The following is a 19124-nucleotide window of genomic DNA, read 5'->3' as shown; positions in this document are numbered from 1 at the left end:
GTGAGATTTACTTATTAACTTCAGGATTATGAAGTAGATCCAACAGCACAAATTCAGGTTTTGTTTTAAAGAGGAAGGGCAACGCCTTTGCCCCCAAAACTTGTACATCTTGAAGGAGATCCAACTTCACAGGCTTTTGACAAGTAAGCCACTCTATGAACCTTTTTAAGTTAGCAAGCAGGCTATAAATGCTTTGAATAAATAAACGAGGAAGTTGAACACAAAACCATGTTTTGGAGAGAACAGAAAACTGGTTTGGGGGACTGACTTGTTTGCATGTGAAAGGCTGAACCTATTTTAATAGGTTGCTGTAAATCGGTGGTACTGTTCAAGCACCGAAATGCTGCATCAGTAAGGGAGGGAGGAAAAAAAGACACTACGCACATTTAAAATTAGAAATTCACAATTTATTTCAAATAAACAATTTCAGGAGAGGGAAACTGCAAGGGCTCTTTCCTTTGCCCCTTCCCCTCCTAATGCCGGAAAAATGTTGGCAGTTTCTTGAGATTGCTTCCCCCCCACCCATACCTCAGTGAGGGACAGAGCAAAGGCAGCCATGATAATGTAGCACTCTGCATAATAATAAAAAGCTCCCATAGCAGAAGCTACTACCTGAAAACTTGGAACAGTCCAGACTTGAGTGAGCACACATAAGAACTTTCCTAGAAAAAGCTATTGAGAAATGAAATCTGATTTTTGAAACAAGTTTTGAATGAACTGAGACAGTGCAATAATAAGAGAACTCTCTAGTTCTTCCTGAAGAAGTCGCATGGCACACAGCTGACATAAATTTAGGTTGTCAACAGAAAACTGGTCGCTGCTGCAGAGGAAAGAGTGCTATAGAGAGAGCAAGTATAAAACTTGATTAGAGCAGGGAACTTTTGGCCATCCAGAAGCTATTGGGACTCCCAGCTCCCATCAGTCTCAGCCAGCACAGCCAATAGTCAGGGGTGATGTGAGCAGCAACATCTGCAAGGCCAAAGGTTTCCCATCTCTGGATTAGAGGATCTCTCTCCTATTGAACAGCCTCTTTTGGTGTATGTATGCAAGCTTTTGAGTTATAGAGACTTCTATTTGCCAGGAGATTTGGTGTAACTTGAGAGCTCGGTTTGTTCAGTATCAGAAGTTGTGCAAAGACAGTTTTGTATCTCTTTTATATAGAAAACTGTGGCAGGTAATACTAAATGTAAGCGAAAACCAAAACAAAGTCAGCATTGAAGGTGAATCAAGCCAAGTTTTAAAAAGTAAGAGTGATAGGATTACAACAGCAGCCAGGCTGGCTGAGAGTCAAGCCTTACAGAAAGAGACAAAAAGCTCCCAGTTTAGGATGTTAGCCTGGTATGAGGGAAATGCCTCTACACTCTGAGCTCAGATGCCACTACTGGTAATTCTTAATTGCTGTCTTGCTATTGCTACCAGGTTGTTGCAGAATGGCAAAGGATTTTCTGAGGCAACAAACTGTTTTGAGTTCTGCTTTAGAACCATTAGCTTCTTTTTCCAGAGTGAAGAGGATAATTTCCTATAGCACAGCCTATTCTTATCAGTGGCAAAACCTCTCTGGCAAAGTCTGAACATGATGGAATTCTAATACAGGGAGCCTGTATTGGGGGGGGGGGGTTGGAAATAAAAATGCTGATCTGTCAACTTTCTGGGACTTAAAATTGTTAGTTTATACATATATGAATGCTACCTGCTCTAAACTGGAAGGCAGCTATTAAAACGTGATGCAATACTGGCTTAATATAGCACATCTAAAAGCACTGTACGGGGTTGGTGCCAGCCATGTGGAGGCTACAAGTTTAGAAAACATGACTTTTTAACAATGAAAATTTGTCAATGTGCTACCATCAAGTTGACCAGCTACAACTGCATGTCAGATGTAAGTGCAAGCCACACATCACTCCCTTTTGCACTGGACAGTTCTGAGCTACAGAAAACATGTGTGACTTAACTTCTCTGATTCAATGAAACCGACAGCTCAGTCTGAATGCAAAGTTTAAAGGTAAAAAGATCCTCATGTCCTTCAAAGGCTGAACAATGTGTTAAACTAGCAAGGAGATCAGGTCAGCATTTAACAGAAGTAAGTTGTAAGCCATACCTTCCCACAGCTCTTCTGGTCACAAGGCTTATCTTTATCCAACTGCAGCTGGGTTAATGAAATAACCCCGTGCTAGCACTTTATGCACCACATCCCATCAAAACAATAATAAAATGAATGCTAACATACTGTGCAATTAAAATCACACACACGCTGAACTTCTTGCACTTTGCTAAAAGATTTTCGTCTGTTTCTATATATCAAGGCCCAGATTGGACTTCATGCAGAGAAATGGAAAACATCTACAGCCAAGAGAACACAATCACATGATCTCCGCTTACAGCAGATAAGACATGGGTTAAAAGGAGCAAGCCTGATGAGGTCATTGTGCCACATCAGCTACAAGAGACCTATAAAATGGCCAATGGAAGAGGAAAAGGTGAATGGAGCAGGAAATGGGTGGCGGAGGCGGGGAGGGAAGAGTTTCTCTTCATGGTACTTTTCCTTAGCCTAGTACACACACACCCTCTTCAAGGTCCTGCTTGCGTAATCTGTTGTTAACTGGCAGTGGGGTAGGAAGAGAGTAATATTAAAAAGGTACTGGGGTCATTTACTAAGGAAGCAAGCAGGTAGTGGGTATAATCATTTTCCTTGGAGTGCTTGAGGTAGTATTAGCAGCACGTGAAGGGCGAAAGGGTGGCATGGCAGATTGCCCCCCCCCCCCCCCAGAGCTAGGTCAACATCCAGAAATGCTAATAAAATAGCTCCCGCTGAAAGGCCAGAAAGGTAGGTGCATAAAGCACAGAATAATGATCCTAGCTTGCCAGTCCTCCCTTGTCCAAACCAAAAAGATCATCAATCAATGTACAAACAAAAGTTCAGTGCAACAATTTTTTTTGGTAAACAGGTAGCAAGGTGTTCTTATTTGAAATCGAATCATAGTAACTTCAGGGGAGAGCCAGCTGTTCAGTCTTCTTTTCTAGGTGGATAATCAACTTAAGCAGGCATGTTGACCATGTACTGTACATACCCTACACTGCAAGTTTTTTACTGTTTCGAAGCTGGCCTCCCACATGAATGGAGGAAAAATTGACCTTTTACACATTCAAGTGTTCAGAGTCCCCTACTAATAATAAGCCACCCGTGAACATAGGTTTGTATCTGACCAAGTCCTACTGAAATTAATGGGAGTAAGTCAGGCCCATAAATTTGAACGGTCTACTTCAAGCAGGACTAGTGGTGGATACAACTCCGTAATATTCATTAAGCTTCATTCTCACCAATTTTGCTGGCTGTTTTTCAGCCAGCCGTAGTTTCTAGGACAGTGGTGTAAGTTTACCATTGGCACATGTTTCTCAGGACTTGTCTTAGGCTGCCAATATTTTTTTTACCCCTTCCACCCCCACCCCCCTTACCAAGCATCATGTTAAGTGTAACAGCTTTCCCTCGACACACAGCGAGGAAGTCTGGTCTTGTCAGGGCAAGACGGGGCCAGGCTTGACGTATCACCTTACAGCCGTGTCAAGGATCAGGTTGTGTATGACTGGACTGCAGAGATACGCAAGGCATGGATGGAACGTGGCTTGTCCTTCTGCCTCCAAGCAAAGCCAGTGCCTGCTACAATCCTATCAAGAGGCAAGATTGTGTGTTCCCATAACCCCTCAAATGATTCTAGTTTTGGCAGATGAGATCAGTCCAGAGAAACAAAGCAACTAATCCACGCAGGAGACAACCTAAAGCTAATGGGACAGCAGGACCACAACTGTTTCCCATGCTGGCCTGAACTTTGCCCGACTGCCCCTGCATAACCAGGGAAGAATAGGAGAGCTATTGGACTGTACGCTGACCTCTGGCTGCTGCTGTCGTCTCCTAGGCTAGCACTGTTCACCTCATGTAGTCACAGGGCAAGCAGCAGAGCACACATAAGAGGTGCCAAACAGACAGCTGGACTATTTCATAGGCTTCAGCGCAAAAGAGGATTTGGAGGGGAAAGAAGAGAAGCAGCCATTTAGTTTACAAGCAGCTTATTTAAAAAGGAAACACTCCAATTCCAATTTATTTTTAAAAAGGGTTGTGTGTTATTCTAGGGTTTGTTTTGTATAATTGTACAACCGTTTGAAAATTACATATGTTTGTAATGATCTAACACTATTAACAGCCATTCGAGGGAGGAGGAGGAGGAGGAGGAAGAAGAAGAAGGAGAAGAAGAAAAATAAAATAAAAGAACTCCTTCCCAGAACAATCCAAGAGCCGGGGAGGAAAACGTCCCAGAAAAAAAGGTGCCAATCTGAACTCCAGCCTCTAGCCTGGCAAAAACGAAAAGCAGAAAGAGAAGAGAAAACAGAAGACTAAGCTGTGGTGCTAGCTCGTGTCTGGCTTGCAAGGGGAGGGTGCAGTGTTGTCCTCAGCCCTTCTCTGTGGGGGGGCGGGCGGGGGCCAGCTTCTCGTGTTGCTTCTGCTGCTGCCGCTCTCACCGCCACCTCGCTCTTTGCGCTCACCCCTGCGCCCTGACATCTCCTGCTACTTTATGTGTCATGGAAGTCTTTCAGCAGGGTCCTTCTCCTCTGCTCGGCTATGTGCATCTGATTTTCCAAGTCCTGGGTGGGGAGAGAAAGAGGGCATAAAATCAGGTTTCTTTCTAGTTTGTGGTGGCAGGGAAACGGATCCACAGGCTTGAATGATCAGCAGAAAGGAGGGAAGGAACACCAGTCATCTCTTTTGGTACCAGTCTCCTCACAGAAACGAGCCCTCTTCAGGTATTCAAGTCTAGATAAGGAATGGCGTGGTAGGTTGAGAAGCAAAAGTGTGTAGTCAGGAGTCAAGGGGGCATATCCAGGACGAACACCTGAACAGGGCTACGGTTGTGAGAAAAAGATGTGTGGTTTAGAATAGGAACTCAAAACTTCCTGGTCCCAGTGCCTCGCTCCATTAACCACATCAAGTAGTTAAGAAATATAACACCTTCCTTACACAGTAGAAGCCAAAAATTAATATCCATTAAAAAAATTCACACGCACCAGCTCGGGTCTAGAATTCCAACAACTGGAATTCCCCCAAGAAGATGCTCCTACAGAAGGAGTGTGCCTACTGAAAAGCTGATCTAGATAGTTGGGGACCCCCCCCCCCAGTGCACTTGGAGAGGTTGTGTATGGGGGGAACTGGTGAAAACTGTCTCCCCTCTTTTTCCTCAGAGTGGAAGTTGCACTGGATCTTAGTCTCTGAACAGAAAGTGGCCTCCCATTCATGGAAGGAGCACTCTAGGTTGTGCCTATCTCAGTTGCCGAGATCAATCCAAACATATGTGGGCATTTCCCGCTAACTGTACATAACCTCCAGGTGGCAAGAAAAAGGACGTCAAGGGATCTGGAGTGCCATCTCCTCCAGTTCAATGCCAATTCCTCTGCTTCCTCATAGGATTTGTTTAAGCCCTTCGGTGCAGGTAATGAGCTCCTGGGGTGAGAAGATGAGGTGGCAGGAGGTTGAACAATGCTTGTTTACTCACCCCTCTGTCATAACTATCTGCTCTCTCCACCTTCCATGAGAGGTTTTCTATTTCCGCTTCCAGCTGAGCTTGTTGGTATTCAAACTGAAAACATAAAACAGATTGTTGAGGGAAAGAGATACAGGAACAGCAGCTTCTCGTCATCCTCATTCTACCCTACGTCTGCTGTTACCATTCAAGCCAGAAGGCGCTTCTGAAAAGAATGAAATACAACAAGCAAAAACCGAAGCACGTTCAATACAGTGGTGCCTCGCAAGACGAAATTAATTCGTTCTGCGAGTGCTGTCATATAGCGAATTTTTCGTCTTGCGAAGCACCAACGGGGGAATAGCGGTTTGGGGGGGGGGGGAATCGGAATTTTTTCCGTCTTGCAAGGCAAGCCCATAGGAAAATTCGTCTTGCGAGACAGCCTTCCGCTAGCGAATGCCTTTCATCTAGCGAGTTTTTCGTCTAGCGAGGCATTCGTCTAGCGAGGTACCACTGTAGATGCAAATTCACAACAACACAGCATTTCGCCGTTTCTGGTGTGCAACAATACAAGAGCACCAGAAAGCTTATGGATTCAAAGCTGGGCAAGTTCCCAGTTCAGAGCTCCCTATGCATAGCCTGAGGGATATTAATCAATGGTTACGTGGATGAAGGAATCCAGGAATTATAATTATAATTATAATTATAATAATTTATTTATACCCCGCCCATCTGGCTGGGTTTCCCCACCCACTCTGGGCGGCTTCCAACAAAAGTTTAAAAATACATTAAAACACCAGTCATTAATAACTTCCTTAAACAGGGCTGCCTTCACATGTCCTCTAAACATCAGATAGTTGTTTATTTCTTTGACATCTGATGGGAGGGCGTTCCACAGGGAGGGTGCCACTACCAAGAAGGCCCTCTGCCTGGTTCCCTGCAACCTCACTTCTCGCAGTGAGGGAAGTGCCAGAAGGCCCTCGGAGCTGGACCTCAGTGTCCGGGCAGAACGATAGGGGTGGAGATGCTCCTTCAGGTATACTGGGGCTGAGGCCATTTAGGGCTTTAAAGGTCAGCGGCAACACTTTGAATTGTGCTGGGAAACGTACTGGGAGCCAATGTAGGTCTTTCAAGACTGGTGTTATATGGTCTCGGCGGCCGCTCCCAGTCACCAGTCTAGCTGCCGCATTCTGGATTAGATTTAGTTTCCGGGTCACCTTCAAAGGTAGCCCCACATAGAGGGCGTAAGACTTTCATAAGTTAAGACTGCAATGATGTAAGAACCAGTCAAGCACTGAAGGCTGTTCAAAATGAGGACGGCTCTTATTTGATAGCTACATAAGATGTGCTAGTAATTTAAGGTTTCCTACAGGGCTGTGTGGTGTAGTGGTTAAGAGCGGTAGACTCGTAATCTGGGGAACCGGGTTCGCATCTCCGCTCCTCCACATGCAGCTGCTGGGTGACGTTGGGCTAGTCACACTTCTTTGAAGTCTCTCAGCCCCACTCACCTCACAGAGTGTTTGTTGTGGGGGAGGAAGGGAAAAGAGAATGTTAGCCGCTTTGAGACTCCTTCAGGTAGTGATAAAGCGGGATATCAAATCCAAACTCTTCTCCTTCTTCTTCTTCTGTGGCAGCGGTGCTTTGATGGAGCTACGGAGTGGCAGCTACTGGGGCCACCACTGCCACCAAACTGGAGTTCTCCTGACCTTGCTGCTGCCTTTCCCTATCCCCATTCTGAAGCGGCAGAGCATCTCCACCAGCACAGAACACCCGGCCCCCTTTATAAGTTTCTGTTGCTTTTCCAAATTGGTAAAATTGGGAAGATTAACAAACAAAGCTTAAATAGCACATCGGCTCATCTTTTACTTGCCGAATGCAGTTTGTTTTGCATCCCCAACCTTACAAAACAAAAGCAAAGCAACTGACAGAAGCAGCTATGCAACTCTGAAGAAGAGGAGAATACAAAACTAGGAAGCTTAAACAGTTACTAGGAAGAATCTGAATTAGTGAGTCATCTCCCTGTAAACAAAAATAACCATGGAAAGCGGGTTTGATCTATATAGTTTTAAAAATGTATATCCCACCACTGCTGTCAAAAGCATGCGGTAGCTAACAACTCATTAAGTAATTAAGCATACAGTACTTAATCTATTCTATTCTGTACTGTTCTTCCTCTGCAGAACTCAACAGTGGTTCACATGTGGTACCCAGGTGGTCTTCCTTGCCAACCCTGCAGTCAGAACCTGCTTAGCTACTGCAGTTGCAATTCCCATAACGTGACTCTGGACTGTTTCCAGCTATCGGCAGGAGGCCTGACATTTCCCAGCTCGGTTCTGTAAGAAATTTAGGTGACCATTAAACACAGAGCCACAGATCTTACCAGTTTCTTTCTGGGGCCAGATTCCATGTAGTAGGCATACGGATATGTGTACTGCAGCGTGTAACGACACTACAATGAAAAGAGAATGAAAGGAAGACAGATGTTTTTTAACGTCACGTGCCTGCACAAAAGTTCTCCATGTATCTTCCAAATGTCGGGGATGCCCATTTGTCAGTTCTGTGAAGATAGTACCCACCTTCAGCAGCTAAACCCACCCAATGTGCTATATAAAATGCCATCATGCAACACGGCGAGCAGAGGCAGAAATAAAATACACTCTATACACAAAATGAACGGCATGCCAGAGTGGAGCTTCCCAAGGGACGCAGTAGCCACAGAGCTTCAGCAAGCTGCGTGAAAAAGGTGAAAGGTCCACAATACACTCCCCCACCCTAACCTCCCCACCAAGCAGCTCCAAGTTGCGTTAAGCAGGGTACAAACAACCCACCCCCTGATCTATAATCCAGCAAAGATCAATCCAGAGTGCTAAGGAAGACAATCTGGCACCTTCCTTGGCAATAGCTTGCAGTTGATGCCAGGCCCCTGATTACTATTTAAGCTCTCACAATCAATACAGTTTAAGACCAGCAGGTCCCATTGCTCCCCTCCCCCCAAAAAACTCACCCCATCCTCTTTCTGCACACAGTGGAAAGCATCTTACAATTAACAGCAAGGCACACCCACCTTAGCTAGCAGCTTGGCTGCATTCTGTAGATACTGCCAGTCTATCCACGTTCCCAAGTTGTTCATCACCCTTTCTTGTATCTTCTCTTGAATTCGCTGGTAAGTCTGTGCCTCAAGCTGTAAGCTCTTGTTGTGGTTTTCCCACTGTGAAAATGGTGTAAGGTATAAGACAACGATGGAGAAGAAAGGGGAGGAAAAGACAGGCAGGCCAGAGCAACGCATTGGAAAAGACTGCACAGAAGCACCTTAGAGCGCAAAGTCCCTCCTTCAGAAAAGGCAAGGTGTACCAGAAAGCAAACATATCCTTGCTGCTTTCTAAAAAAACATTACTGCATTATCTTTTGGTAAGTGACTCCAGAAGAGCTAAGACAATTCCATTCACGTTAGCATTCCCACTTCAAATCTGCAGCGATATCAAACTGGAGCAAGGTTTTGCCATGTTTTAAATAGGAAAGCTTCCTGAAGCATTGTCTGAAGAAAGCAAGGCTTTTCATATATGCCCTTTTTAAATATGTGATGTGGAACACACACATATATGAAAAAAATCTTATTTCCATAATATATTTTGGAGGGGACAATCTAGGTGTTTGCACAATGCAGATACTTGACTATATAGGGATTAAGAATTACAAGCCAAGAGGCAGCTTTTTAAGCAGTTTCGGTGCAGAGTTATGCAGATTTACGGAAGGCAAACTGTACACTTGTAGGAAGATTCCACTGCAGAGCACAGTTCAGCACCAGAAAATTTAAAGCAACCTATTGCTGTTGGCTTCAAGGAAAGAGCACCCTCATTACAGGACTGGCAGAGATTATCATTGAAAAGGAGCTTGCTTCTGGAAGAATAAGCTTGAGGAATGATCTTGATCTGTGGCTACAGTACGATTTGTTCAATGAGTGCTTTCTCACAATCATCATTAGCATTGCCCTTTGCATAAGGTGGGGCTCATGTAAAAGGCTACAGTTAGCTCCAGCCAAGGAGATGTCTCCTACCCTCTCAAAATAGAACAAGTACTTCTTAAGGGCCTCCCTGGCCTGTGCTTGCTGACTCTGGTTTACAATATCAGGATTCTCTTTGTACCGACTGCATTCGTAGTACTCGCTGCCGTGAGTCTTCCAATCCCCTAGACACATCCAGCAGAAGTCTGCAGAGGACAGGAGAGTAAACATAATTGCACAAGGCAATAAATAAAGCAATGCTTCTTTGAGGAACAGGATCAACACCTCTCCCTCTAAATGGCAAAGATACTACCAAAGAGCTTGCACATTTACTAGAAGAGCTCTAAGGGACCGGCGGGATAGTATCCAAATCAGAAGGATAAACATTTTCCCCAACTTTAACACAAAAAAACCTGGTGCTGTCTACTTACCATGTTTGCATTTGGAGCATTGCTGGAGGAGAGAGGTGGGGGGAGGGGGAGAGAGAGAGAGAGAAGACATTAATAAGAAGCAAGCAGAGATTTCACCTAAAATTAAGCAATACATAATTTCTGATCTTGTCCACAATCTACTCACCATGTGATTGCAGCCACCATTCTTTTCAATACAGATATTGCACTTGGGACACTGGAGGGAGAGAGGAAAAGAGAGAACACACCTTAGATTGTCCCGTGTGTTTCAACAATCAGGAGTTTGGTCTTTGACAACTCTTCATACTCCTCTCTTGTGCAAGAATTCTCAGGCCTGCCTATGTCGTCAATCCCTTTCCCCTCTCTTTGCTTGGACGCAATTATATTTCAGCCTTGTTCTTCTTGGGAATATAGGAAGCTGCCTTACACCAAGCTTTGCATGTAGGTATTAGGGTTTGAGCCTTGGAATCTCCAGTTAAAGAAGCCATAGATCCATGCTAGGGAAAACTTCCGCCTGAGACTTTGGAGACCTACTGACAGTTATGTTATATGCTACATGGCCAGATGGACCAATGGATAGACTATAAAACATCTCTTTACTTTGCAGCTCTTCACTGCTATCCCATGCTGCCCAATAGTTCTCAATTAGTTTCTCCTTACATTTGACTCACTATGCTCATTCTTCACCAGCACTACAATTAAAATGCCTTCAGGTTCCTTTTACCTTCTGCTCACACTTCCTTTCTTCTAGAGTTCAGGGTTTCTCAAACTTGGGTCTCCAGCTGTTGTTGGACTACAACTCCCATCATCCCTAGCCAGTAGGACCAGTGGTTTAGGATGGTGGGAATTGTAGTCCAAAAATACAGTAGGTGGCGACCCAAGTTTGGGAAACTCTGTTCTAACTTATCTAACTTCTCTCTGGTGTGATTTGAAAAATGTAAATAAGATCTGGTTCTCCTTTCTGGGAGATCCAAGTGATAGGCACCAGGTATGCCAACAGGAAGTTTAGACCAATACTTTCCACCCACCCCTTTCACCTTCTTTCCATTTTATGTAACTGTGCTTTTAGTCTGCTTGGTGGGCAATGGTGAGTCATGTCTTAGGAGGAGATGGAGATGAGAATGAAAGAAGGGACGGCACTAGATAGGGGGAGAAATGTTCTATACTCAACATTCTCTATTTAGAACACAGCACACATTAGCTATAGAAACTGGTTTGAAAACAGTTTGAGAGAAAACTATAAACAAACATCTAGCATGTAAGAGCAGCTTGCTGCAAACCCCCCACCGAAAAAATCTCAAAAGGAGCAAAGTTATAAATGGAAAGGTCACTCCCACACACATACACACACTTACATCTTTAGTGTGAGCACTGATATAGTTGGCTGTTTCAGAGTCATCTGCACACTTGGTGAGCCATTTTCGAATGGTGGCACAATCTGTGGGAGCATGGTACATCTGCCGACACTTGAAACTTAAAACAAAGAGAAAGGCATGTCCACTTTCCAGAAATCATATTGCATGCAACAAAAAAAAAAAAAAAGTAGCAGAGAAGGGACTCATACACAGTGTTATGTTTTCTCTGCAATGCTGCACAAGCGCTGTTCAGACTCTTGGTAGGGTAGGTGCATGCACACACACACACACATCCCATGAAAGACCTGTATCTGGTACTGCAACAAAACTTAGTATCTTGCAAGTCTCAATTAAAAAAATGAAAGAAGCCAAACTCAAAATACGTTTTTAGCTCTTGCTTATGCCAAGGTAAGCTTGGGGCAGGTTATGCGGGCAGAGTATCATGTAAGCTCTGGGGAAGGGCTGAGTGGAATTTCCAGGAGCCAGACGACTGGGCTACAATGACCCTCTTCACTCCATGCACACACTCCACCCTGACCAATTAGAAAAAAACAGTGGGAGGAATTCACTGCAGAGCTATGGTAATCATATAGTCAGTGCAAGCGTTTCAGCTTGCCAGATGGAACAATTCCAACTCGCATCACTCTGTGGACTGTTCAAGGGGTTCACCTGCCACCCCCATCAAGGAATATTTTTTTGGGGGGGGAGCCCTGTCACACTAGCCGAAGTCCTTTCACCCCTACTCCATCCTCTGATGGCAGAGTTCTGGTGTTTTTTTTTCTACAGTGTATTCACAGCCTTACCCACTATGTACAGTTGTACCTTGGAAGTCAAACGGAATCCGTTCTGGAAGTCTGTTCTACTTCCAAAACGTTCGGAAACCAAAGCACTGTTTCTGATTGGCTGCAGGAAGCTCCTGCAGCCAATCAGAAGCCACAGAAGCCCCGTCGGACGTTCGGGTTTCAAAGAATGTTCACAAACCAGAACACTCACTCCTGGGTTTGTGGTGCTCGGGAGCCAAAACGTCCAAGTAACAAGGCATTCGGTATCCAGGTACGACTGTATTGTAGTAAAGTATTGCTGTCTTCTTCAAAGTCCTTATAAGCACTTCTTCTCCCTACCCTTACTCCATCCCTCTGGTGTCAGTTCACTCAGGACAGGTTATTTGAAGACTGCGCCATCCAATCAGGGAGGCTAGATTGTGAATAGCCATCCTGCACTCCTGGCAAATTATTTCTACTGTAGCAGAGGGGTGGGGAACCTCAGACCTGGAGAACCAAACACAGCCCTACCTGGTCCTCAAGACTCTCCCAGGTTACACCCCTCAGCAGCCCTGCTCCATGGCTTCTCTGAGTGCTTTTGCCTGCTTACAATGTGCTATTGAGCTGCAATAATGCCTCCTGCTTGTCTGGATGGAGGCTGACAAGATGTGTGGGCACGTGACTTTGGGGGGCTGGAATGTAGTCGATGTGGTACAAAAGACAGGAGACACACCCATCACTACACCCAATTTTGCTCCTGGCCCTGCCCAGGAGGTTTACCATGAGGGAATGTGGCCCTCAAGCTGAGAAAAGGTCCATACCCCTGTTGTAGCATCTCCTTTGAGTGTTCATTCAACGCTCACAACTTTAATGGGGATTGTCTGTAGCTCAGTGGCAGAGCAGATACTTGGCATGAAAAAGGATCCGGGTTTGATCCGCAGCATCTCCAGGGAGGGCTGAGGAGGACTCCGTTCTGGAGAGCCGCTGCTGGTCAGTGTCAACAATAACAGAGTTAGAAGGACCACTGGTCCAACTTGGTGTAAGGCAGTTTCCCGTATCCCTAATACGTCAATTTGGCCAGCCATTGACAATTCTGCCTTAGAGGTAGCTGTGTATAGCTGTGTTTGCAAGCTTCTTCAGCCACGAGGGACACTTCCAAAGCTTGACTGGAGAAACACCCTTGAGAGCTAATTTGGCATGGGCAATTTGATCTCATCAAGTTTTAGTTTCATATACTTTGCATAGGATGGCCTAAGCAGCTCTTGTCTCCTTCTCTGGACTATTCTGGTTACTTAGCTAAGAAAACTCGTGCCTTGCTGTCCCTCTGCTCACAACTCAAGTTTAATTTTCTTACCAGAAAACTTCATTGCATCGATTGCACTGCACTCTGCGAGCTTTGGGCTCCTGTACCTGTATGACCATAGGACAGTCTGCGCCGGGACAGAGCTGCAGCTGGAAATGGCTCTGCAAAGAAACCCATCACAAGCCTGTATTAGAAATTGGCCCAGCTGAGAGGGAAGGAACCATTACTTTGATTTATCAGGTGTAAAAAGGTCCATCATATCATATTGAAAATCTAACCTATGGGAGACCCAATGTAGGTCCTTGGTATCCTTGTGGAAAAAAAGGAGGGGAAATTCTCCTGCAGACTACCAAGAAAGATAAAAAGCTTTTTAATGTGCCCTGGCAGCTAGTCTGATCCATACATTATATTTACACTGTTTTCTTCTAACTGCTTTATGAAATTGACACTATGCCCTTATTTCTTGCTACAGTTGTTTATATAGCATCCATTCAGGTCAGTGGTAAATTCATCCAAGAAATTAAACTGATTTAAACAACTGCAATTATTCTCTTTATCAAGTGGAAGGAATAATCAAGAAATGGTATTTAAATCACTTGTGGGGGTATAGATCCACTGTATTTGTTTTTGTCATGTACATCAGTAGTTTGTTTGTTTTTTTAGAAAAACAAAGCCTGAACAAGGAATTTAAAATATATATATAAGAAAGGAAGCCTTGATAAAATAAGAGACTGGATAACTTTATATTTTATAGTGATTGAGCAAAACTGGAGCATTTGGCAGCTAAGTGAATCTGTCAGGATACAGGACAATGAGTTTTAATGAAATGATGCTAATTCACAGAATTGTATTATGTGCATTTCCATGGCATCGAAGATAACACAGAACACCTTGATGGTAAAACAGCAAGCAATACCTCAACGTAATCCCTGAAGAGGTAGCGTCTGTATTTGTCTTTCAGCTCCTCGCTAGGTAGCAATGGAAACACAAAATCTTCTGGAGTCCGGAGCAGGCAGTCCTGAGCCATGCAGGAGACACCTGTTTAAAAAGCCAGAGGAGCTATTGCATGTGACGACCTCATTACTGTGTCACCAGCGACAAAGCAGAGGCTTATGTTTATTCTCTCTCTCTCTCTCTCTCTGTCACCAGAAGTATTGAACCAAGAGAACAGAGAAGACTGAGGCAGTTGACTGTATGACTGAATCTGTGGGTGGAGATGAGGAAGTTACAGAAAAGGCTGCATGGGACTGACTGATGTCTCACAACAAGTTCTGTAACTGCTGGGGTGAAAAACATAAATGCAACTTAAGGCATTGGATCAGCCAAGCTCCATGTAGCGGGGGTTGGAGGGTCGCAGGCTCCCCACCTCTGCTCACGTAAGATTATGAAAAGTTTTTAAAGTTGAAAGAAAATGGGAGAGGAGAGACATGTGATGGGGTACAGAAGGGGTACATTGCTCTGAGCTCACCAACTCCGACTCCATCCTTGACGAGAACTGTACAGTGCTGCTCCCAACAGCTGCGGCAGAACTGGTGCTGACAAGCCAGAGACAACAAGTTTTCCTTTCGAACAAACTGCATACACACCGCACAGTGCTGGGAGGAATGTACCATGGCCTGGGATTCGAAAAGGGGGAAGGGAGGGAGAGAAAGCTAAAATTACTTGACGAGCCCAAGCTGCAGTTTGCAGCGAACGGTCTGGATGAGTTGCGATGTCACTTTCTCTCGTTTCATCCTACGTGGGAAGTGGTTGCAAGAATGGAACGAAATGCAACACATTGTAATTTCTCGGGATGCATTCACACTTCGCTGGCTCATAGATGGCTCATATACCCATTTAATTTATGCTGTTCACATGTCACTTTGAGCTTCTGACAACTGCTTCTCACTGTTCTTTTCAGAATTGATTTAACGGCTATCCCCCAAGGGCTTGGTCAAATGGGAGGATGGTTTTAAAAAAGGGAGGAGGACAAACTAGGTTTCACTCTGCGGCCAGATCAAAGAGGGAGCCATTTCTTTATGCTGCTCATATTACAGAATAAATCAGCAGCAAGAATGATTAGAAGGGGGTATTCCTTTATTAGCTAATCCTCAAACTCAGACTTGATCATCAAAGAGTGAACATTTCAGCAGTGATAACTGGATCAGATAAAAACAATGGAGAAACAGTTGTAAACAAGCATATCAACAAAGCCACCAACTCATTCATTTGACAACTCATTCATTAAAGTTATGTGACCTACCGTATTTTCCGGCGTATAAGACGACTGGGCATATAAGACGACCCCCCAACTTTTCCAGTTAAAATATAGAGTTTGAGATATACTCGACCGCGGATTCTCCACCCGGCGTATAAGACGACCCCTGACTTTTGAGAAGATTTTCCTGGATTAAAAAGTAGTCTTATACGCCAGAATATACAGTATATTAAATATATGTTTATTAGCCACACATCTCCAGCTCACGTTTGAGACACTTTGTGCCCAGTTATATCTTGTTGATCTACCAAACAATGTTAACAAGTCTCCAGCATTGGATAATATACATGGGCTTCTACATATTGATACACTTTTATTGATAGCAGTGTGTTAAGTGAGCTTAAGTACATGGAATCCAATTGTGATCTGTTGGAGACACTTGTACAAGTTAGGCCCACTTATCTGCCAATGGCAAAAGAAGCTGTTCCTCTCAGAGGTTTCTGGATTTGCAGTTTCCAGCAGTTACCTTAATTACATCAACACTTCAGGGTAGCAAGTGGACCCTAGAACAGCTATTGCAACAACTATATACCATCCTGTTCTAAAAAAAAAAAAAAAATTGCTCTACATCAGGGTTGGGGAACCTGTGGCCCTCCTTGATTTTGAACTCCAGCTCCCATTGACTCCAGCCAGCACTGACAATGTTCAGGAATGATGGGAGTTGTAGTCCAGCAACATATGCAGGGTCACAAGTTCCCCCATCTCTACAGGGTAAGACATGTTGAGAGCAACTAAATATATTTCAAGTAAAAGGGGAGAAGCAATACAAGTCCTGATCTTTTGGATAGTGAAGAGCTGAGCAAGCAGCTCAGCACAGTATTGGGTGCTTTCTGTGAGACAGCAGGGCAGCAAGGCTGGTTTTGATCTCAGGGCAATTACATTACCGACAAAATCATTTATGGTTTGGAATATAGCTCAAAAGAACCCTCCAATTTGCACATCCTTTTTAGAGTATGAGAGAGATCTTCTGCTCATGGAGATTCCCAAGATGTGCAGATGTCCCAATCGCACTTGTAAAAAGGTTAAAATCTATGAACCAGAAGTTTATCTAACCCATTTTCCAAGTCAACTAGGCCAGGTTTTTCCTAATCACAGAGAACTTTCTGGATACACAAGACCTTTCTGCTTGAAAGTGAAAAAGCAAACTTTTTCAAGAGCTGGTAGCTTGGTTAACCATACTCTTAAAACAACACAGTTCAGGGTAACTTTCAATAATTGACTATGATACCAGAGAACTAATCCTTTACTCTGCAGATTAAACCCTACAGATCCTGGCCACCAGTGCTGTACAACTGGCAGCTGAAGTGCATTTGACTGCTTTCTGCAGCAAAATCTCAGAGATCCGACCAGATCCAAAGCAGTGTACCAGGTCAGGATCATAGCTTTACGCCAGAATTTTATTACTGAACCCACAAGAGCCACTTCTCTTGTGCAGCAGCACTGCATGAGCCAGCAGAGAGCAGGCAAGGAGGCAAGAACTAGTCTCTGGGGAACTATACAAGGAGTTTTAGCATCAAGCATGCCGGAACAGTCCGTTACTCACGTGTTTGGATGAGGCAGGCTGAACTCGTGCTTCCACTAGCAACTGGACAGAATTGGACTTGTGCCTGAAGGAAGAGTTAAAACTTCAAATCAGCACAGAACCATAGCTGCAGAGCTGATGAAACAAGAGCTACAGATTTCAGCGGGAAACTACATTCATAATTTTATTCAGCATCACAGCCACCAAGGAAGGCAGGTCATTATGATAAACAAAGTATAAGGTTGGGGGGGGGGGGGAAATCCTGTCCCAAGCCAAGGCCAAGCACGAAAAGGCTGATTTGAAAATTTCAGTTTATGTGAATAGTAGTGTATTCAGCATCAAAACAGACAGAGTTGCAACCAATTAAATTTGTGTAGAAGTATAACTGAGATACAATAGGATTTGGCATTAAGATCAGGGCACCAGGGAAGTTTTTTTGTTTGTTTGTTTCAGTGAGGCTTGTATGATCATAAGATTGGTAAGCAACAATTATTTATGTGCTTTATTAGCTGAAGTGATTATATTATGGCTGTAATAGCTTTTGGAGTATTTTTATATAACTTTTATTGTATTAATGAAATTTACTATTTATATCAGCAGGGCCTTATGGTTTTAAAATGTTTATAGGCAGTATATTGAACAGATGTTAATTGTTTTGTGTGTTTGGCCTTACAGCAAAATGTATATATCATACACCGGTGAAGGATGTATCTGGAAATGGATGCTTTATGCTAGCTACTACAATTCACATAAACTGAATTTTCAGGCCGGCGTTTTTGGGCACGTTTTTGCTTTTTTTGCTTTAGCCTACACGTGCATCCCTGGTTTTTTGTCCAAACCAAGGCCAGCCAATGAACCATATTCTTCATCAGCCATGGATCATTATCCTTTTTTCAATTTTCAAAGTAGCCAACATCTGCTTACTTGAAAATTAAACCCGAGTGTGCAATACCAAGTGTTCATAGGATTGCAACTCTGGAAACGGCTCAGAAAATAATAAAATATGATACTCCAAGGGCAGTGAAAAGAAAACCACAGTAATAATGCTCCACAGCTTGAAGACATGCTTACCTTTCCAAAATTTCTGAGATTTGCCAGTGGAAGCTAACTAATACAAGCTTAGCAACTGCATGAGATACCTAAAGAAGGGGGAGGGAGAGAAAAACCAGATTAAATTAACATGTCAAACATACCCGCTGCAAGGACATATCTACCTCCCATATCTACAAAACAAGGCCAATTTGTATTTTCACAATGCCACCAACATTCTCGAGGAAAAGCAAAGATCTACCCCTCTCAAATGTTCTTCCCCTTAGCCACCATGTTACTTAGTTTTCCACTTATGTCTCAAGACCAAGCATGGGCAGGATTCAACTAACGGGTCCCACTAGTGCAGGGTTTCCCAAACATGGGTTTCCAGCTGATTGTGGACTACAATTCCCATCATCCCTGACAACTGATCCTGCTAGCTAGGGATGATGGGAGCTGTAGTCCAAAAACAGCTGGAAATCCAAGTTTGGGAAATCCTGCACTAGCGAAAGCCCCTTACTCCAGATTTGATAACTGAAATACAGGAAGAATTATGCAAGCAGAAGAATGTATTTCAAGCAAGGTAAGGTTGACTGTGCCAAGCAAGCTTAATAGCTCTGCCCAAGACTCCACTGATTCAAGTACCATTCAAGGGAGAATTAAGTACTCTGCAATGGGTGGTTTAAACAGGCTTCATATTACAGTGTACTTGCAGGGTTATATATCTGCACAGATTTGGGCACCAGCTCCTCTAATAGGAGGTAGGTGCCTGCAAAATTGATTAGCAGGAATTAATAGGCAATGGAAGAAGTTTTTGCTTATTCAGGTTCTTCCTCACGCACTGAAACAGGAACAGGGCCCTGAGAAACATCACTGTGGTTTCTTTTAGTTCCTCAGCCTCCTTACAGAAAAGCACCCCACAACTTGCACCTCAATTTCACTCTCAAAACCATTCCTCCCTGTTTCCCCGGATGTTGCAA

At 43.9% G+C, this 19124-nt stretch overlaps 1 protein-coding gene across 1 annotated transcript in view; it reads right to left on the bottom strand.

The window, feature by feature from the left end:
* Positions 1–3438: 3438 nt before the first annotated feature.
* ARIH2 (ariadne RBR E3 ubiquitin protein ligase 2) overlaps positions 3439–19124 on the bottom strand; it is a 31217-nt gene continuing 15531 nt past the window's right edge. Inside the window, exons 3-15 of the mRNA XM_033141351.1 lie at positions 18187–18254; positions 17137–17200; positions 14805–14952; positions 14253–14374; positions 13388–13497; positions 11273–11390; positions 10084–10134; positions 9939–9960; positions 9562–9713; positions 8572–8715; positions 7888–7956; positions 5541–5624; positions 3439–4635 (exon numbers count right to left, since the gene is read on the bottom strand). Of these exons, the coding sequence (XP_032997242.1) occupies positions 4564–4635; positions 5541–5624; positions 7888–7956; positions 8572–8715; positions 9562–9713; positions 9939–9960; positions 10084–10134; positions 11273–11390; positions 13388–13497; positions 14253–14374; positions 14805–14952; positions 17137–17200; positions 18187–18254 (1224 nt within the window). The 3' untranslated portion in view covers positions 3439–4563. The remainder of the gene's footprint in view (positions 4636–5540; positions 5625–7887; positions 7957–8571; positions 8716–9561; positions 9714–9938; positions 9961–10083; positions 10135–11272; positions 11391–13387; positions 13498–14252; positions 14375–14804; positions 14953–17136; positions 17201–18186; positions 18255–19124) is intronic.

The sequence above is a fragment of the Lacerta agilis genome, chromosome 2, assembly GCF_009819535.1.
Source record: "Lacerta agilis isolate rLacAgi1 chromosome 2, rLacAgi1.pri, whole genome shotgun sequence".
Taxonomy (NCBI): domain Eukaryota; kingdom Metazoa; phylum Chordata; class Lepidosauria; order Squamata; family Lacertidae; genus Lacerta; species Lacerta agilis.
The sequence above is the reverse complement of the archived record's forward strand: the minus strand, read 5'-3'. Positions and strand labels throughout refer to the sequence as shown.